Source organism: Apodemus sylvaticus, chromosome 1 (assembly GCF_947179515.1).
Source record: "Apodemus sylvaticus chromosome 1, mApoSyl1.1, whole genome shotgun sequence".
Lineage (NCBI taxonomy): Eukaryota > Metazoa > Chordata > Mammalia > Rodentia > Muridae > Apodemus > Apodemus sylvaticus.
In genome coordinates, this window is record NC_067472.1 from 126,597,518 (window position 1) to 126,612,789 (window position 15,272).

The 15,272-nt window shown below is 50.7% G+C and overlaps 1 protein-coding gene across 2 annotated transcripts in view; it reads left to right on the forward strand.

Moving 5' to 3' along the window:
- The first annotated feature begins 2,446 nt into the window (after positions 1–2,446).
- Positions 2,447–15,272, forward strand: part of Homer2 (homer scaffold protein 2) — a 96,426-nt gene continuing 83,600 nt past the window's right edge. For both annotated transcript variants that reach the window (XM_052159642.1, XM_052159648.1), the window contains exon 1: positions 2,447–2,626. In XM_052159642.1, coding sequence (XP_052015602.1) covers positions 2,622–2,626 — 5 coding nt within the window. In that variant the 5' untranslated portion in view covers positions 2,447–2,621. The remainder of the gene's footprint in view (positions 2,627–15,272) is intronic.

Genomic DNA, 15,272 nt, shown 5'->3' on the forward strand with positions numbered 1-15,272 from the left:
TCTCCCCTGCATGCTCCTAGGTGTCCTTAGATGCCCTCCAGGTAAACCTTGCCCCAGGCTTTCCTGCCTGAGACAAGACCTCTTCCCTTCTCCAGGTCTAGTTACACTACTAGATCACATCCTCTCCTGCTTTCTCCAAGACCATGGGTCTTTCTCAGCTTTGTCCCCACCACTGGCTCCTTTTATACCCAGCTAAATGGCCCACACAGGCTCTCTTTAGCCTGGCCTCAGCCACTGGCACAGAGTCTCTTCATTTCTCCTTTCCTGAAATAGCAATTTCACCTGTCAACTAGGGCCACCGAGACCACAGAGAGCAGAGAGGCATCACAACAAATGTCTGTCCACATTGGCGTCCACAGAAGGCCTCTAACAGGTAAATGAAAGCCTATCTTTTGGGAAGAGTCCAAGATGATGAGCGAGTGCCGGTAAAGAGGACTCCAGAGGATGAGATGGAGTGCGGAGCCATCAGAGAGCACTCTCCAGGAAGCCTGGGGGTGAAGGAGAGGAGGAGAGTGGCAGAGCCCATTTTTCCCACACCACTCTTCCAGGAGTAGCATGGAGAAGGTAGAGAATGCACTTCCCTTCCCAGACCCTGAGTCTGATCCACCCTTCCACTCCCTTCTCCCTCAGAGCCTTCTATGCAGAGGACAGCCAGTTTAATAGCTGACCTCCAGAGATGGTTCTGTCTCCCTGGCTGTGATCACCACCCCACCTGCTCAGCCTCATTGCATATTGCCAAGGTGATGTAGGCACACCCTGTCCATCTGGTCAGCAAAAGGGACCTCTCTGACAGGCTTGAGCACCACTTGGTTCCTTTACTCAGAGAGTCTTGTTTTCTATACCCCCAATACACAGTCGCTGGCTCCTGCTTTTGACCCTCCTCCTGCTGGCTTCTTTCTGGGACTCTACCGGGACACCTTTCCTTAAGCACCGTGGCACAGCCCTAGCCTTTGGAATTCAGCTTGCATTAGATGAACTTCCTCTGGGTCTGACTGTTCATTAGTCTTGGCTCTAAACAAAGTCACCTGTGTGCACAGACCCTGACCAATTTTATGTAGATAGGGCCTGATCTGTTTACTTACTCATTCGACAAATATTTGTGGAGGACTTTGAATTCCCATTGTAGGTAGTAGGGGTTACAATGATGAGCAAAAAGCCACCTTTCTAAGAGTTTGCAGGTGTGCCTGGAATATTAAACCAATAATTTAACACTGGATACTACTAACAATAAGTGCAAGGAAGAAAAATGTCCTCGAATAATGCCATCCGCTGCTTTCGACAAAGCCGCTAAAGGACGCGACCGGATTTAACGGAGATCTGAAGCACAAGTAGGAAGGAAGAGGAGAAAATCTTCCCAGACAGAGAGAGAGCGCGTGCGGGAAGGCTGAGAGAATGGCCAGCCAGAGTGCCAGAGAGCAAGGGCCCTCTGAGAGGGGTGGCGGTGGTAGTGCACGGTAGTGCACTGGCCAGGCTCATCCCAAGGACAGTGGGAGGGAAGCCACAGATCAACATGTATTTAAAAAATTACTGACTACCGGTTAGAAATGGGGCGGGTGCTCTTGTGCGGGGAAGGAGCTAGCTAGCTGGTCACAGCTGCCCAAAGAGAAATAAGGGCAGGGGCAGGGGCAAGGGCAGGGTGGTGGCCCTATTCCAGTTGTTGTCCTTGTCTCCCGCTTCCAGTCCCTGTCCAGAGATGCCAGGCTTGTGTGGGCAATGTGTGCTCAGCAGAAGACAGTCGCGTGGAAGGCCCAGCATGGGGTGATGGTTAGGTTGGCTCCAGTGCTGGTCTTTGGTAGGGAATCATAGCCAAGCTTAAGGAAGCCTTCAGATTTTGCCAACTCCCTCTGCTGAGGGCATGCGATTCTGTCTTTACCCAGGGAAGAGTTCAAGGCACCTGCTTTGAGCTACAGGATCCTCCCTGCCATATTAGCCTCTAGGATTTTAAGGCCACTCAGCCAGACAGGTGGGCAGGAAGATGAAGGTGGGCTTTAAGGGGAGGTGGGAGCAAGTCGTGGTCCTGCCCATCTCAGGCCCTGGGGACCTGAGCTTTAATCTGAGCCTGTGACCTTGGTCACATCATTTCTCCTCCCTGGGGGGGCTTCGGTTCCCTCATCTGCAAACTAAAGGTGGCCAAAAAGTCCCTGCCAGCTGCGACTTCAAGTCCAGCAGGCGGGACATCCCGCCCGAGGCGCAGTGCCAAGCCTGGCAGGGCGCGCGGGTGCGGGGTCGACTCAGGAGAGGAGGGGGCTGCGGGAAGAAGCGGCGACTGCGCGGCAGCGCGGGGGACGCTGCACACGCTGCCGCGCCCCCAGCTCCAGGCGGGCGGCGGCGGCCCGGGGGGCCCCGAGGTTACGTAAGGAGCAGGCGGGAGGGACCGGCGGCTCCGCCCGAGCGCGGCCGCCCAGCCCCCGGCCGCCCAGCCCCCGCCCTCCCGCCTGCCCGCGCCTGGCGGCGGCCCCGACACCGGCAGAGCAACCGCGCAGCCGGCGGAATGGAGCGGCGCCGGGGCTGAGCCGGGCGCACTCGGGCCGCCGCATGTGCCGCGCGGGGAGCAGCTGCCGAGCGGGCGGAGAGCGAACGCCAGGGGCCCCGTCGGAGCGGCCGCAGGAGCAGCGCCGGAGATGGGGTGAGTGAGCTCGTGGAGCGCCCGCGAGGAGCTGTGGGCCGCCGGTCGCGTCCTGCGGCGGGAGCTCGGGGCCCCCCGGCCTGGGCGCGGACTTTGCGCCCGGAGCCCACGGCCCTTCCCGTCTCAGCCAGCCGGGTGCGGAGACACCTGGCGTGGACCCGCACCCGGGCTGGTCTCGGCGCCTCGGCCATTCCGCGGTCTCCTTGCCCCTAGCGCTAGCAACTCCAGGGCCTGGGTTTGTGAGTGTGAAAAGCAGTTTGCCGTTCTTTACTGCTGCATTTACAGCCAGCGACATGGAAATCGAAGTTTTCCTGGAAAGGAAACACACCCAATAATAACCCTTCGGCGTAGGAATAGTGGACTTGTAGGCAGCATTGAGATGGCTGAGGACGGTGACAATCTGTTAGGAACCTAGGTGAGGCTCCAGATGCTTGGGAGGGAAGTTGGAGCACTCAGCTGAAGTGACTAATGCTTCTGAGTATATAAAGTAATTTTAAAAAGCAGGATTGATTTCTCTTCAGCGTCTCTCCGAGCAGTAGGCGCTGTGAGTCAGGAGCCACTGTGCTAATAACACAGTAACTCTTTACATCTGCTCACCGATGTGAGCGCACACTCATGGTGTTTCGTCTCTATGCAAGGAATGGTTTTTGTGCTTGCTCTCCATGAGAGGGAACTGAGGCCAGAGTAGTTTGGAGACTTCTCCCAGCTTGTATGGCTGATACATTTGTAAAAGGGGAGCACCTCCTGTGTGGTTGCTTGTGGGCAGAAGCTAGGCCACTGCCTGACTGGCCATGAGGATGGTTAAGGGAACCAGAGGTCTGAAATCTCTGTCCTCTTCTGCGGAGCCCAGCGTGCTTCAAACAGTCTTCCATGAGACCCAGGGGCCTCTGCTGTGTAGGTCTAGAGAGCTTGCTTTCTTTAGGGATGGGTTCCGTGAGGAGAGTCATGATTGCCCTGGTGGCCTGACCAGTCCCTATGGGTCAGTGGCTTAACTGTGCTTCGCTCCACAAAAGCCTCTGGAGTGGTGTTCTCCGTGGGACTGGTAGAGTTTTGGAGGGAGCAGAGGCAAGCAAGGTAGAGCTTGGGGAAGGAGAGCAGATGGCCGTGGTCGACAGGAAGGAACATGGGGGACAGAAGGGCCCATCGGAAGTTTGCCTAGGAATATTGATGCCTATCCAAGAGACTTGTGTTGGACAACTGGGAGGCTGGTGATAGACAGTCATCCTACCCGGAAGGCAGATTTTTGTAACATTTTCAGCCACCTCTCGGCAGATATGAAAGAACTGATCTTTGAGCAGCAGGAATCTTTTGAGACTCTCAGATTTCATATTTAAAATCAAAATCTTTGGGAAGGAGTTAGCAAATGTAGGTTTCAAGATGGAAGGTAAAAGGACCTGGTAATTTTAACTCTTCCTCTGCCCCTCCCCCTCAGGTGACACAAAATCGTGGAGCCCACTTGCAAATCAGAAACAAATATTGAAACTCTGTGGTTAAAATAGGTCTGTGGGAATGAAAACGTTTACTCATAAAAGCTCAAAGAAAATACTAGAAAATTTTTGTTTGTGTTAAAGCAGGGAGGAGTAGCTTGGGCATTTTGTTTAAACGCAGACCGTGCCTTTCATGTAATTTTAACATCACTCAATAAATGGGTATTACTCACTTCTTGTAGCTGATGGCTGGTTTGTAGCTCTTGCATCTCCCTGCCGTTTTACCATATATTTTCTTCTGTAGTTTATGTGACTGTACAAGCCATGGTTGTAAATTGAGATGGGGCTAAAGGCTGGATACATAGTTTAGACAGAGGAGGTGGATGGAGGGAGCCATTTTAATAATAAAGCAGAACCCCTGTCATCCTTTCTGAGAGTTGCCTAGGATGAGCCTGGGGGGGAAATACCAGTAAGAGCAGCCCACAGCAGACCTGGCTATAGTTTCCTCAGACGTCCTCAGGGCTCTCTAGTATAGACGATCAGACAAGGGCTTAAGGAAATAAAAACCAACTGCCTGAGTTTCCTTTCTCGGCGAGGCTATATTCCCCCTCAGGTGTTCGCTGCCCTTTTCCTCCTGTGAAGAGTTCTGCATTAAGTAGGTGCTGTCTCCAGTGTTTGCTCTCCTTCCCCGAGGCAGCTGTTTTCAACTGGCTCCTTTCAGATGTTGCTTGCCCTAGCTGTGCGTACTCCTGTCTCCTCTTTCTTGGACCAAGTGGCAGTCACAGACCAAAGGGACCTCTCCCTTCATCTTCTACCCTTCCTACAGCAAGAATGTAGCTTGTAGTAAGAATTTTGGTTTCTTAAAAAACAAACAAACAAACAAACACGGGACTATAGTAAGAATGTTTTGGTTTTAATCCCAGGCATGGGATATATGGGGCTGCTTCAAATTGTCCAAATCAGGTGATTATGATTTGCTTTGTGCTCTGGCAGGGGCATGATTTTGCCAGCAGTAGATAGGCTATTGTGTGACATTTGGCATTCTGTGGACTTTTCAGAGAGTATAAATGCTAGGGCCCCAAGAGGGTGGCTTGTTGGTTGGTGGCAGGTTGTTAAGTAGTCATGTGCAAAGAAGAAACAACAAGAAGAAATTAGATATTCTGACGGTGAAGATCAACCTTGCCCTCAAGGAACTTGATGTCCCTAATTGTCAGGAAGTAGTCTAGCGATAATGTCGACCCCTTTCCCCTCAGTCTTTTTTCTCTCCTATCTAGTGTTAGAAGGTTGAAAGGTGGAAAGAGGGTGGAGAAGGGCGGAAGAAAGAAGAATCCCGAAGTAGCCAAGGATAGAGCAGCTGCTGCTCTCTTTCTTGCCTGTTTGCTGACTGGCCAACAGCTCTCTCTGATGTAGACTCCGCCCAGACCCTTTCATCTTCTTAACTTCCTTCCGCTCAGCATCAGGGTAGGAGCACATTCTAGCTGGGCACTGTCCTATTGAACTCTCTGCAGCACTGGGAATGTGCTGTATCCCTACACATGTCAGTTATCGTACAGTTAGGAAATATATGTCAGTTATCAGCCACTGGAAGCTACCGGGCACTTTAGTGCACCTACTGTGTGTGACTCAGGCCTTGTCTTAAATAACAACATGTAGCTAGTGGCTGCTCCCGCCTCCAATCCTGCGTTCCTGCCCTGCTTCTGGTCCATCTCCTTGTCCCTCTGATGACATCTCACAGTTAGGGCAAGCCCATTGCCCACATTCATTTTCTTTTCTACCACTTGTTTGACTTCCACACTCTAGTCTGGCCTCTGCCTTCACCTCAGCATAGATGCCAGTTCATATCTTCTCCCAGCCCTCCTCAGTGTTCCTCACTGGAGGCCGGTCCCCCTTGTGACCTCCCCTCTCAGCTGCTCTGACATCATGCCCACATCTGCCTTTCCTTTCCCTTGGTTCTGATGGTCAGTGCTCCTACTGGTTGCTCCCTTGTCTGACTCCCAGTGGTGGATATGCTCAGGAGCTGCTTCTGGTTCCCTTTCTTGGTCACCATTTTCTTTCCAGGTCATTTTATCCAATTCCTCAATTTACCCTCATCACCCACAGGGCTTTAGATATCACTGCCTATCTATTGTTAACCCTACATTTTTATTTCTGAGAAAGGCCAGTGCTTCTAATCTGCTCACCCCTGGAGCTCTTGCTGTTGCCGCTGATGTTCATCTCCCCTCTGCCTTCCCACCCATCAGTGGCCCCACTGCCTTTCTGATCATCCGCCAAGAATCATCCCTGCTCCCCCACCCCCCCATATCCAGGCTGCCGTGGCACTGTGAGTTCTACTTCTCCAATAGGTGTGGAGTCTGCTTGCTCTCCCTAACCACAGCGCTGGCTCCAGTCCTAACTGTCACTGCCTTCCTCTTGGAAGGATAAACTTTTCAACCCACCCCCAGCTTCCACTCTGGGTTACTGCCAGTCTAGTTTTTTTCCTAGGAGCCAAGTGACTGGCTTTTAAGATTGCAAATAAGATCTTGTCACTCTCCTGTCTCAACACCCTTCAGTGGACAAAGGCTCGGGCCTCTACCTTATCTCCAGTGTCACCAGTCACTCTGCAGGGCCACCTACTACATTCTGAAGATTCCTGGCCTCCTTTACGGAGGACCCCTCCATCCACCTCCCCCCACCTTTCCTAAGGACCACTTTCTTTCTTCCTTTCAGCATCAGTATAGGAGCACATTCTGGCTCAGCGCTGTCTGCTAGAACTCTGCAGTGCTGGGAATGTGCTAATCCGTACTCCTGGGGCCTTTGGATGCCTGAAATCCTTGGGCTCTGGCTTTGCAGACATCCTGTGCCTTCCTTCATACATTGATACCAGGATCAGTCTTCCCAGCCACCACTCCCTAGGACTGCTTCTCCGTCTCTCAGCCAGCCCCGCCTGGGTAGCCTGCAGGCCCTTGCCAGAACACAGCTCAGCTGTCATTACCTGGACTTTGTTGACTCATTTATACTCCACCATCCTTAATCATCCCGCGAAGACGGGACCTGCTTTTTCACCATTGTGCCCTGACATGTGGCACAGTGGCCTCACAGGCCTGCCATAAATATTTTATGATTGGGTTACTATCTGCACAGTGAGAACCTCACTTGGGTGCCAGCCTGGATGGGATGATGCTTTTTGGACCCTCTATATGATTTTCTTAAGTGGGGAGGCAAAGGGCGGAGAGGGATGGTGTGGATGCAGTTTTGTTTTCCTGCTAAAGCGGGCCATTCAGTTTTTACTGTGATGTGAGTCTCAGGCCAGGTGCTGCCGCTCCAGTATCGGATCCATAAGCCATGGCCTTGCCGTCTCTAAAAGGCCAACAGAAAAGGCCGCTTGTCAGCTCTTGCGGCTTTAGCTGATTTTGTCGGTGTTTACAAATAAGCTCTACGGTATCGCTGGCTGCCTGCACACCTTGCTTTGTTCAGCCACGGGTTGGGTTACTCGCAGGGGACGGATGCCACGGTCACCGGATACGGTCGGCTGCCTTTCTGTGATCTAGACGGCTAACTTTCTTCTGATGTGTTCCCACCTCGGAACCACACTGCGTTCGGGGTTCACGTAGAGTCAGTCAGGAGCTGGAAAGTCAGCTCACTGGTTAAGTGAGAGCCCTGGCTGCTCTTCCAGAGAATACAGGTTTGATTCCTAGTGCCCACATGGTGGCTCACATTCATCAGTCCCGGGAGATCCATCGCCCTCTTCTAGCCTCCGTGGGCACCAGACACACACTGGTGCATAGATGCACATGCAGGCAAAACACCCATCACATAAAATTAAATTTAAAAATACTTTAAAATAAGTTTCCTTTCTCCTGGCCCAGTTTTTTGTTTTGTTGTTGTTGTTCAACTTCACTAGGGTTAATTTGAACCCCTCATCTGTGAGACACTTGTCCAGTGCCGTTTGGGACCCAAAGATGAGCAGACCCACTAGTTAATCCCTGCATCTGTGGGGTTTTATATATTTAAACAGGGAGATAAGCCACGTATGCTGGCACTTGCTTTGTGTTAAGTGCTGTGAGTGTAAACAAAATGTTATCATCTGAAGGGTATAAAAGGTGATTGGGGGATGTCCACACATTTGGAGAATCTAAGTTAGAGGTCTCGCTGGAGAGGTACCAAAAGACCCTTGGCATTTAGAATTATTCTAGTTCATTTAAATAGATGTCTCCTTCAGTATTTGTATTGGGAAAAGACAGAGAATTTGGAAGGAACTAGATGCCAAATGCATAGATATCAGCCAAATAAGTAAACAGGTATGGATACATGGTCTTTGGATTTTTTTTTTATGTATAAAATTCAGCTTATTAGACACCCTCAAAAGTAAGGGAATGGGCTCATGGATGCTGTGGCAGAAGAGTCTAGATAATCCGTTGGAAGGCCTCGCTGAGAAGGGGGCTTACAGACCCAAAGGAAGCAAAGCAAGCCCCAGAGGGAGCTGAGGGAAGAGTATTCTTGGTAAAGTCAACAGCAAGTGCAAAGGCTCTGAGACAGGGGCATGCCCAGCATGTTAGCGAGCAGTGAAGAAGGTTATAGCAAAGTGACAGGAACAGTGGTGAAGAGGTGAAGAGGTAGCAGGTAGCAGGAGCTGGACCAAGTATCTAGGAGGAAGAGTGGTGAAGAGGTCAGCGGGTAGCAGGGGCTGGACCAAGGGTCTGGGGTCATTTCTATTTTGGAAAATACCATCACGCTTGCTGGAAGCTTTTGCTGTTCTTAACCTTGAGGGTAATTAGGACTGAGTTGAGGCCCCATCTGTAGCTTGTACACAATCCCCTGAAGAAGAGCTTTGAGCAGAGCAGATGACTTGCTTTTCTTAGGATTCAGTGGTGTGGACATTGCCATGTTCTTCTGGAATGCCTCAGTCAAATGTGTGGTCACTGTTGGCACCCTCACCCCAGAGTTCACTCACTGTGTTCTTCCTAGCTCAGTCTTTTGGGGTGTGTGTGTGTGTGTGTGTCTGTCTGTCTGTCTGTCTCTTGTGATTTGAGACAGTGTCTTACTAAATCCAGAGCTCACCATTGCAATTAGCTTGGCTGACCAGTGGACCCCTGGAATCTCCCCATCTCCCCATGCACATCGTAGATGCGTCACTACATCCAGCTTTTATGTGGGTCTTAGGATCTGAACTCAGGTCCTTATTATCCCTGAAACAGCACTTTCCCTCTAACAGTTTTACAGCCCCGTCCTTGTGGTCCTTGTGGTCCTTGTGGTCCTTGTGGTCCTTGTGGTCCTTGTGGTCCTTGTGGTCCTTCTGTTGCCTCTACCCTTTCTCATCTACTCTTTGTTTTTTTGTTCTTGTTTGTTAACAAAATGAAAATAGCTTTGCTTCATGTTCTAATTATAAAAATATTGTATGCTTGTACCAAGGAGTAAGAGTGAAGAAGGAAGCAAAAATGACTTTACATCCCACGTCTCAGGGATAACCTTCTCCAGCAGTTGGTTGCCAGCCTTTGTAGACTCTTCCTGTGTGTATGATTATGAGTCTAGATGTACATCTACAAAGGGAAATATATTTTAACAAGATGAAATCATTCTACATATCTGTTTTCTAACATAATTTTTACAACCAAAAAAAGTATTGAGTGGATATCTTCTCCTGCCAATAATTATAAAAATACATCATCATTTAAATCTACACCTAATTCTAAGTTGTCATTTTGCCAAATTTGATACATTTTTTTTTGTAAACCTGCTAAGAGCGAGGCAGAGTATTTTTAAAATGTCTTTCCAACAGCTCCTTAAGGCAGTTGTTGGCTTTAAATGAATTACCAGGAAGAAAAAAAAAAGAATGGCAGAAGAGCCCAAGATCACAATTAGCGTTGGGTAATTTGGGGAGCCTGTGTAATTTTGGATGAGTCACTGCTTCTTAGTGAACCGTGGTGAGAACATTAAGGACTTGCCTGTCGTTGCTAAGGGTGGGTGGTGGACGGAGACCCAGTGTTCTTCCTCATGTAGAAATACGGGGCAAAGTAATTTTGCTTTAAGACACAGACAGGATAGTTCTTTGGGAGCAAAAGCACCTGTGTCCCATTTAGAAATCCTCTTTGTGCTTCAAAGGACTGTTGTCCTTCTTCTCTTCAAAGAAAATTCCCCCGAGGAGAAGACTGACAAGGTGTACATGCAGGAGGACATTATATTCCTCAATTTAGGTATAAGACAATTTTTTTAAACATAAAAAAACAAGCACCAGGGCCAGGGTGTATCCCAGAGATAGGATGCTCAAGGCTCAGGGTACCATCTCCTGAATGGTAGAGCACACATGCATACACAAGAATAATCAGGTGGATTCAACAATGTCTCTGCAGCCTGGACCATTTAAAACATCCAGAGGACGGTTTCCCTTGGCTAGTCGGGTAGGCACAGAAACTTATCATTCGACAAGAACTTCCTTCTGCTTTGTCAAATGTGAAGCAGAGAGCATCCCATGGTGTGTTTACAATAGTGAAAAGGGTTCGCAGAACACCAGGGTCCCTGGGGTCTGACCCCTGACCTCACAGGGCTTCAGAGTTACATTTTGCTTAATGAACTGAGCAGAGAGGTGTGTGGTGAGGAGCTGGAGCAGAAAGAGCCATGTGTTGGTTTTGATTCCCTGGCCCTGTAAGTGCTACTTTGCTGTGTCCCTGCATCTTCTAGGCACTGGGTGCGGGCTCCCCTGGGCATATTTATAAGATTGGAGGTGAGAGTTGGCATTATGCACGAGTCTCTGAGCGTGGTGTGTTCTGTGTGGGACGAGGCAGGATGGAAGTCTCTTTGAAAGCACTATGAAGTCTCCAGATCTTCTGCCACCAAGGTGCTGTTAGTCATATGGTATCATTCTGGTAAAAATTATTTAAATTATATTTCAAATTAGCTAGTTAGAATAAAAATACTCTTGTGGGAACACATTTAGACATTTGTCAAAGACTAAAGAGATTTTTTTTTTTCAACAACATTTTTATTCACAAACTTGATAGTCTTCTTATTATTCCTTGGAGAAATTAGAGAATATGGACTCTGTGCTTGAAGAAACCCTGTGGTACCTCGGTGCCTCCTGGCTGAAGGAGGGCTGTTGAGCTCACTTCCTACTCTGCTGGGAGGCGGGCTCTGGCAGGCTCTGCTGTCTGCCCTTCCAGGAAGCATGGGTCTGGATCCCACAAGAGTAGCTGAGCCCAGGCAGCCCCTGGGTAGCTCTGAGGTATCCTGTCTGGGTCATGGGGTAGGGCAGTCCACAGGGAGCTAATTAGTGAAGAACACAGCAGACCCCGCTGCCTGTGCTTTAGAGTCCTTCTGGGATCTTTAATTGGGAAAGTGTTTAATTGGAGTTGTTCAGGTAAGTGGAGAAAAGAGAGTTGCTTTGGCTTCTGTTGTCCTGGGAGAGAAGAGTAACGGAGAAGGTCCCGGAGGGGATAGGGATGCAGCCTGTTCCAGAATGTTCCAAGGGGCAGGACAGGACAAGAAGCTGCCAATGACGGTGCCATCAAGGCGTATCTTAGCTCATATGCTGTGAAGGACTGGTCTCCGCTTCCTCCAGGTGGCAAGTTTGTCCTGCTGGGCTGTCAGTGGAGCTACAGTGGGCCAGTCTCCAGCCCCTTCCTGGTTAAGAGCTGGGACAGGTTGCTGAATCTCTCAGATTCAACTGACAGTGAGGATGCCTTCAAGAGCGAAATGAATGCACACCCCACCGTCTCATCCAATGAGCTTATGTGTGTCCAGGCTAAGCAAGCACGTGAGGAAGACCCCTCCTCACCCCAGGGGACTCCCATGGACGAGGCCTTGGCTCCATTCCAAGACTCACATGATATCATCTCTACCACGTTTGCCCTCTTCTCTTTCTGCTTCCTGCATTTCTTGCCTGGACTGTGACTTGTTCATTAAGGCAGTGGTTCTCAACGTTTCATAGGCGTGACCTAGACCATGGGAAAACAGATATTTACATTACAAGTCATAGCAGTAGCAAAATTATAGTTCCGAACCAGCATATGGTTGGGAGTGCGGTCGCTGCAATATGAGGAACTGTATTAAAGGGTCGCAGCAGTAGGAAGGCTGAGAACCACAGTGTAAGGCCTTTCTTCCTAATCCCTTAACTCTCACTCTTCTGAGATACTGAGATTTCCCTAGGATACTTATTCTTTTCTACAAAATGGAAGCTATTCCCTCGCTGCCGCAGACCGAAGTCCAAGGATCACATATGTCTGCCTTCCACCCTTATCTTCCACAGCCATCTTCGCTCCAAAGCAACACACTGCCCAGGTCAGGCCTCACTCTGACAGCAGGGCTAACCACTCCCTGAGCATCTGAGCCATTCAACAGGTGAAACACAGTGCATTTGAGGCTAGGGGGTAGCTCAGTGGGATGCAATGGAAGGGAGAGAGAAGGAGGGAGGGAGGGAGGGAGGGAGGGAGGGAGAGAGAGAGAGAGAGAGAGAGAGAGAGAGAGAGAGAGAGAGTGAGTGTGTGTCTGATGACTGTTCCCTTTCAGTGTGAACCAAGGCTTATCTAGGAGCTAGGGCCTAGATCAAGAAGAAAGGGGATGAATGGTCAGCAGCTGTCGTGGATTGGGGCCGGGAATTAGCTGAAGCAAAGACAGAGTTATCACCAGCCTTCAGATGCCTCTTGAAGAACTGAGAAGATTATTTTAAAGGCGGCTTCAGCGAGGCAACTTGCCAACATTTCAAGAGATCTAGGAGTGGGCGCAGAGGCAGGCAGCCCTAGGTTCCGTGGCCGGTGACAGTTGTCACTCAGCAGGTTCTGAAGTCTTGCCATCCATAGGTAGGAGACCCCGTGTGTGGCTCTCCTCTCTGCCCTTGTGCCACACAGTAGCATTGTCCCCTTAATATTCTTCCCGACTTTCTCTTTTTAAAAAAAGCATTAAAATTCTCGCCAGCGTGACCTACCTCTCTGAGTAATGAGATCTGTGAGTTTATTGGCCTCTCTGAGAAGTGGAGTTCCTTGCTCCACGGGAGCGGATAATCTCCTAGAGGGAGTGAACATCAGTGCACAGACCTGAAGGGTTAGCTGAGCTGGGACCCGGCACGGGCGTGGCTGTGGGTGTCTGCTGCCTCCCTACTTTATGTGACTTAGCATGTGGCCCGTGAAGATGGACTCGTGGTTTACCCACCTTACTGCCCCTCGGCCCACTCAGATGCCAGAGAAACAACACTCTAACAAACCCTTGTTTCTTCCAGCAATGCCCTCTTGGGCACAGGGGAGAGAGAGGGGATGGGGAGTGTGGAGTTGTGAGCAGACAGAGCCATCTAGGTGGCATGCCACTCACAGTGGCCTGGTCAGCCTCGTTGAGACATCCTCTGTCCCACTGATGATGGCCTTCAAGTCTGCATTCGTGTGGGTACTTGACATAGCTGCTTGGGTGGCATCTGGACAGGCAGCACTGACTCATGACTCCAGCCTCATTAATTGACGTTTCCAGTACATTTCCCCTAGCCCGGCCTTCCCGTCCTCTCTGTGCCGAGCAACACTTTGTGCCCCTCTACAGTGTTCATCACATAAAACATTTCATTATCATTTGAAGCTGTGTCCCCAATACCATAATTTGGCATGACAGCACCCCTGCTAACCATATCAGTACCCTCTAATAGAAACATTATGGCCATCTTGGTAGTTATGTATTTTCCAATATCACACCAAAAAAAGAAGAGACAGATGACACTAAAATCTTGAATAAAATCAGAATACTATTCCAACACGGAAACAGTGGTATGTAAAACAGATATGACCCCTATCTGTCTGGGATTTGCGTTTTAGGGAGTGAGACAGACTTGGCTTACTCTTGTAAGCAGCCCTTCACCCCCCAAATAAATCCTATAAATGAGTCCACCAGCAAAATCTCTGCAAGTTGACCACAAGGGGATAGACTCAAAGGCTGATCAAGTTCAGAATGTGTGCATAGGAGATGCGTCCCTGAAGCAGCCACTGTGCATGAAGCAGCAAGCAGCATGTCCTGGGTAGAAGGAGAAGCGGTGCACAGACCGAGAGCAGAGAGAGCTATCCTGGATGCTTGAAAAACTGACATCAGACCATCATGGCAGGATCTAGGCAGGGGAGGGAAGGAGCCCCAGGCTGAGGTTGGAGAAAGAAATAGGCCAGGTCCAAATCAGGCGTGACTGTGGAAAGTGCCAGGGACCCGGGCGTGATGAGACTGAGGGAAAGATGAAGGTGCATGCTGTCAAGCCTGGCAACCTGAGTTCAATCCCTGAAACTCGTCTGAAGGAAGAAGAGACGTGACCCCTGCAGATTGTCCATCCATCCACCCATCCATCCATCCACCCACCCATCCATCCACCCACCCACCCACCCACCCATCCACCCATCCATCCATCCACCCATCCATCCACCCACCCATCCACCCATCCATCCATCCATCCATCCATCCACCCACCCACCCATCCATCCATCCATCCACCCATCCACCCATCCATCCATCCACCCATCCATCCACCCACCCATCCACCCATCCATCCATCCATCCATCCATCCACCCACCCACCCACCCACCCATCCACCCATCCATCCATCCACCCACCCACCCACCCACCCATCCACCCATCCATCCATCCACCCATCCATCCATCCACCTATCCACCCACCCACCCATCCACCCATCCACCCATCCACCCACCCACCCATCCACCCATCCACCCATCCATCCACCCATCCATCCACCCACCCATCCACCCATCCACCCACCCACCCATCCACCCATCCACCCATCCATCCACCCATCCACCCACCCACCCATCCACCCACCCACCCATCCACCCATCCACCCATCCATCCACCCACCTATCCACCCACCCACCCATCCACCCATCCACCCATCCATCCACCCATCCATCCACCCACCCATCCACCCATCCATCCACCCATCCATCCACCCACCCATCCACCCACCCACCCATCCACCCACCCATCCATCCACCCATCCACCCATCCATCCACCCATCCACCCACCCACCCATCCACCCACCCACCCATCCACCCATCCACCCATCCATCCATCCACCTATCCACCCACCCACCCATCCACCCATCCACCCATCCATCCACCCATCCATCCATCCACCCATCCACCCATCCATCCACCCATCCACCCACCCACCCATCCACCCATCCACCCATCCATCCACCCATCCATCCACCCACCCATCCACCCACCCACCCATCCACCCATCCACCCATCCATCCACCCATCCATCCACCCAC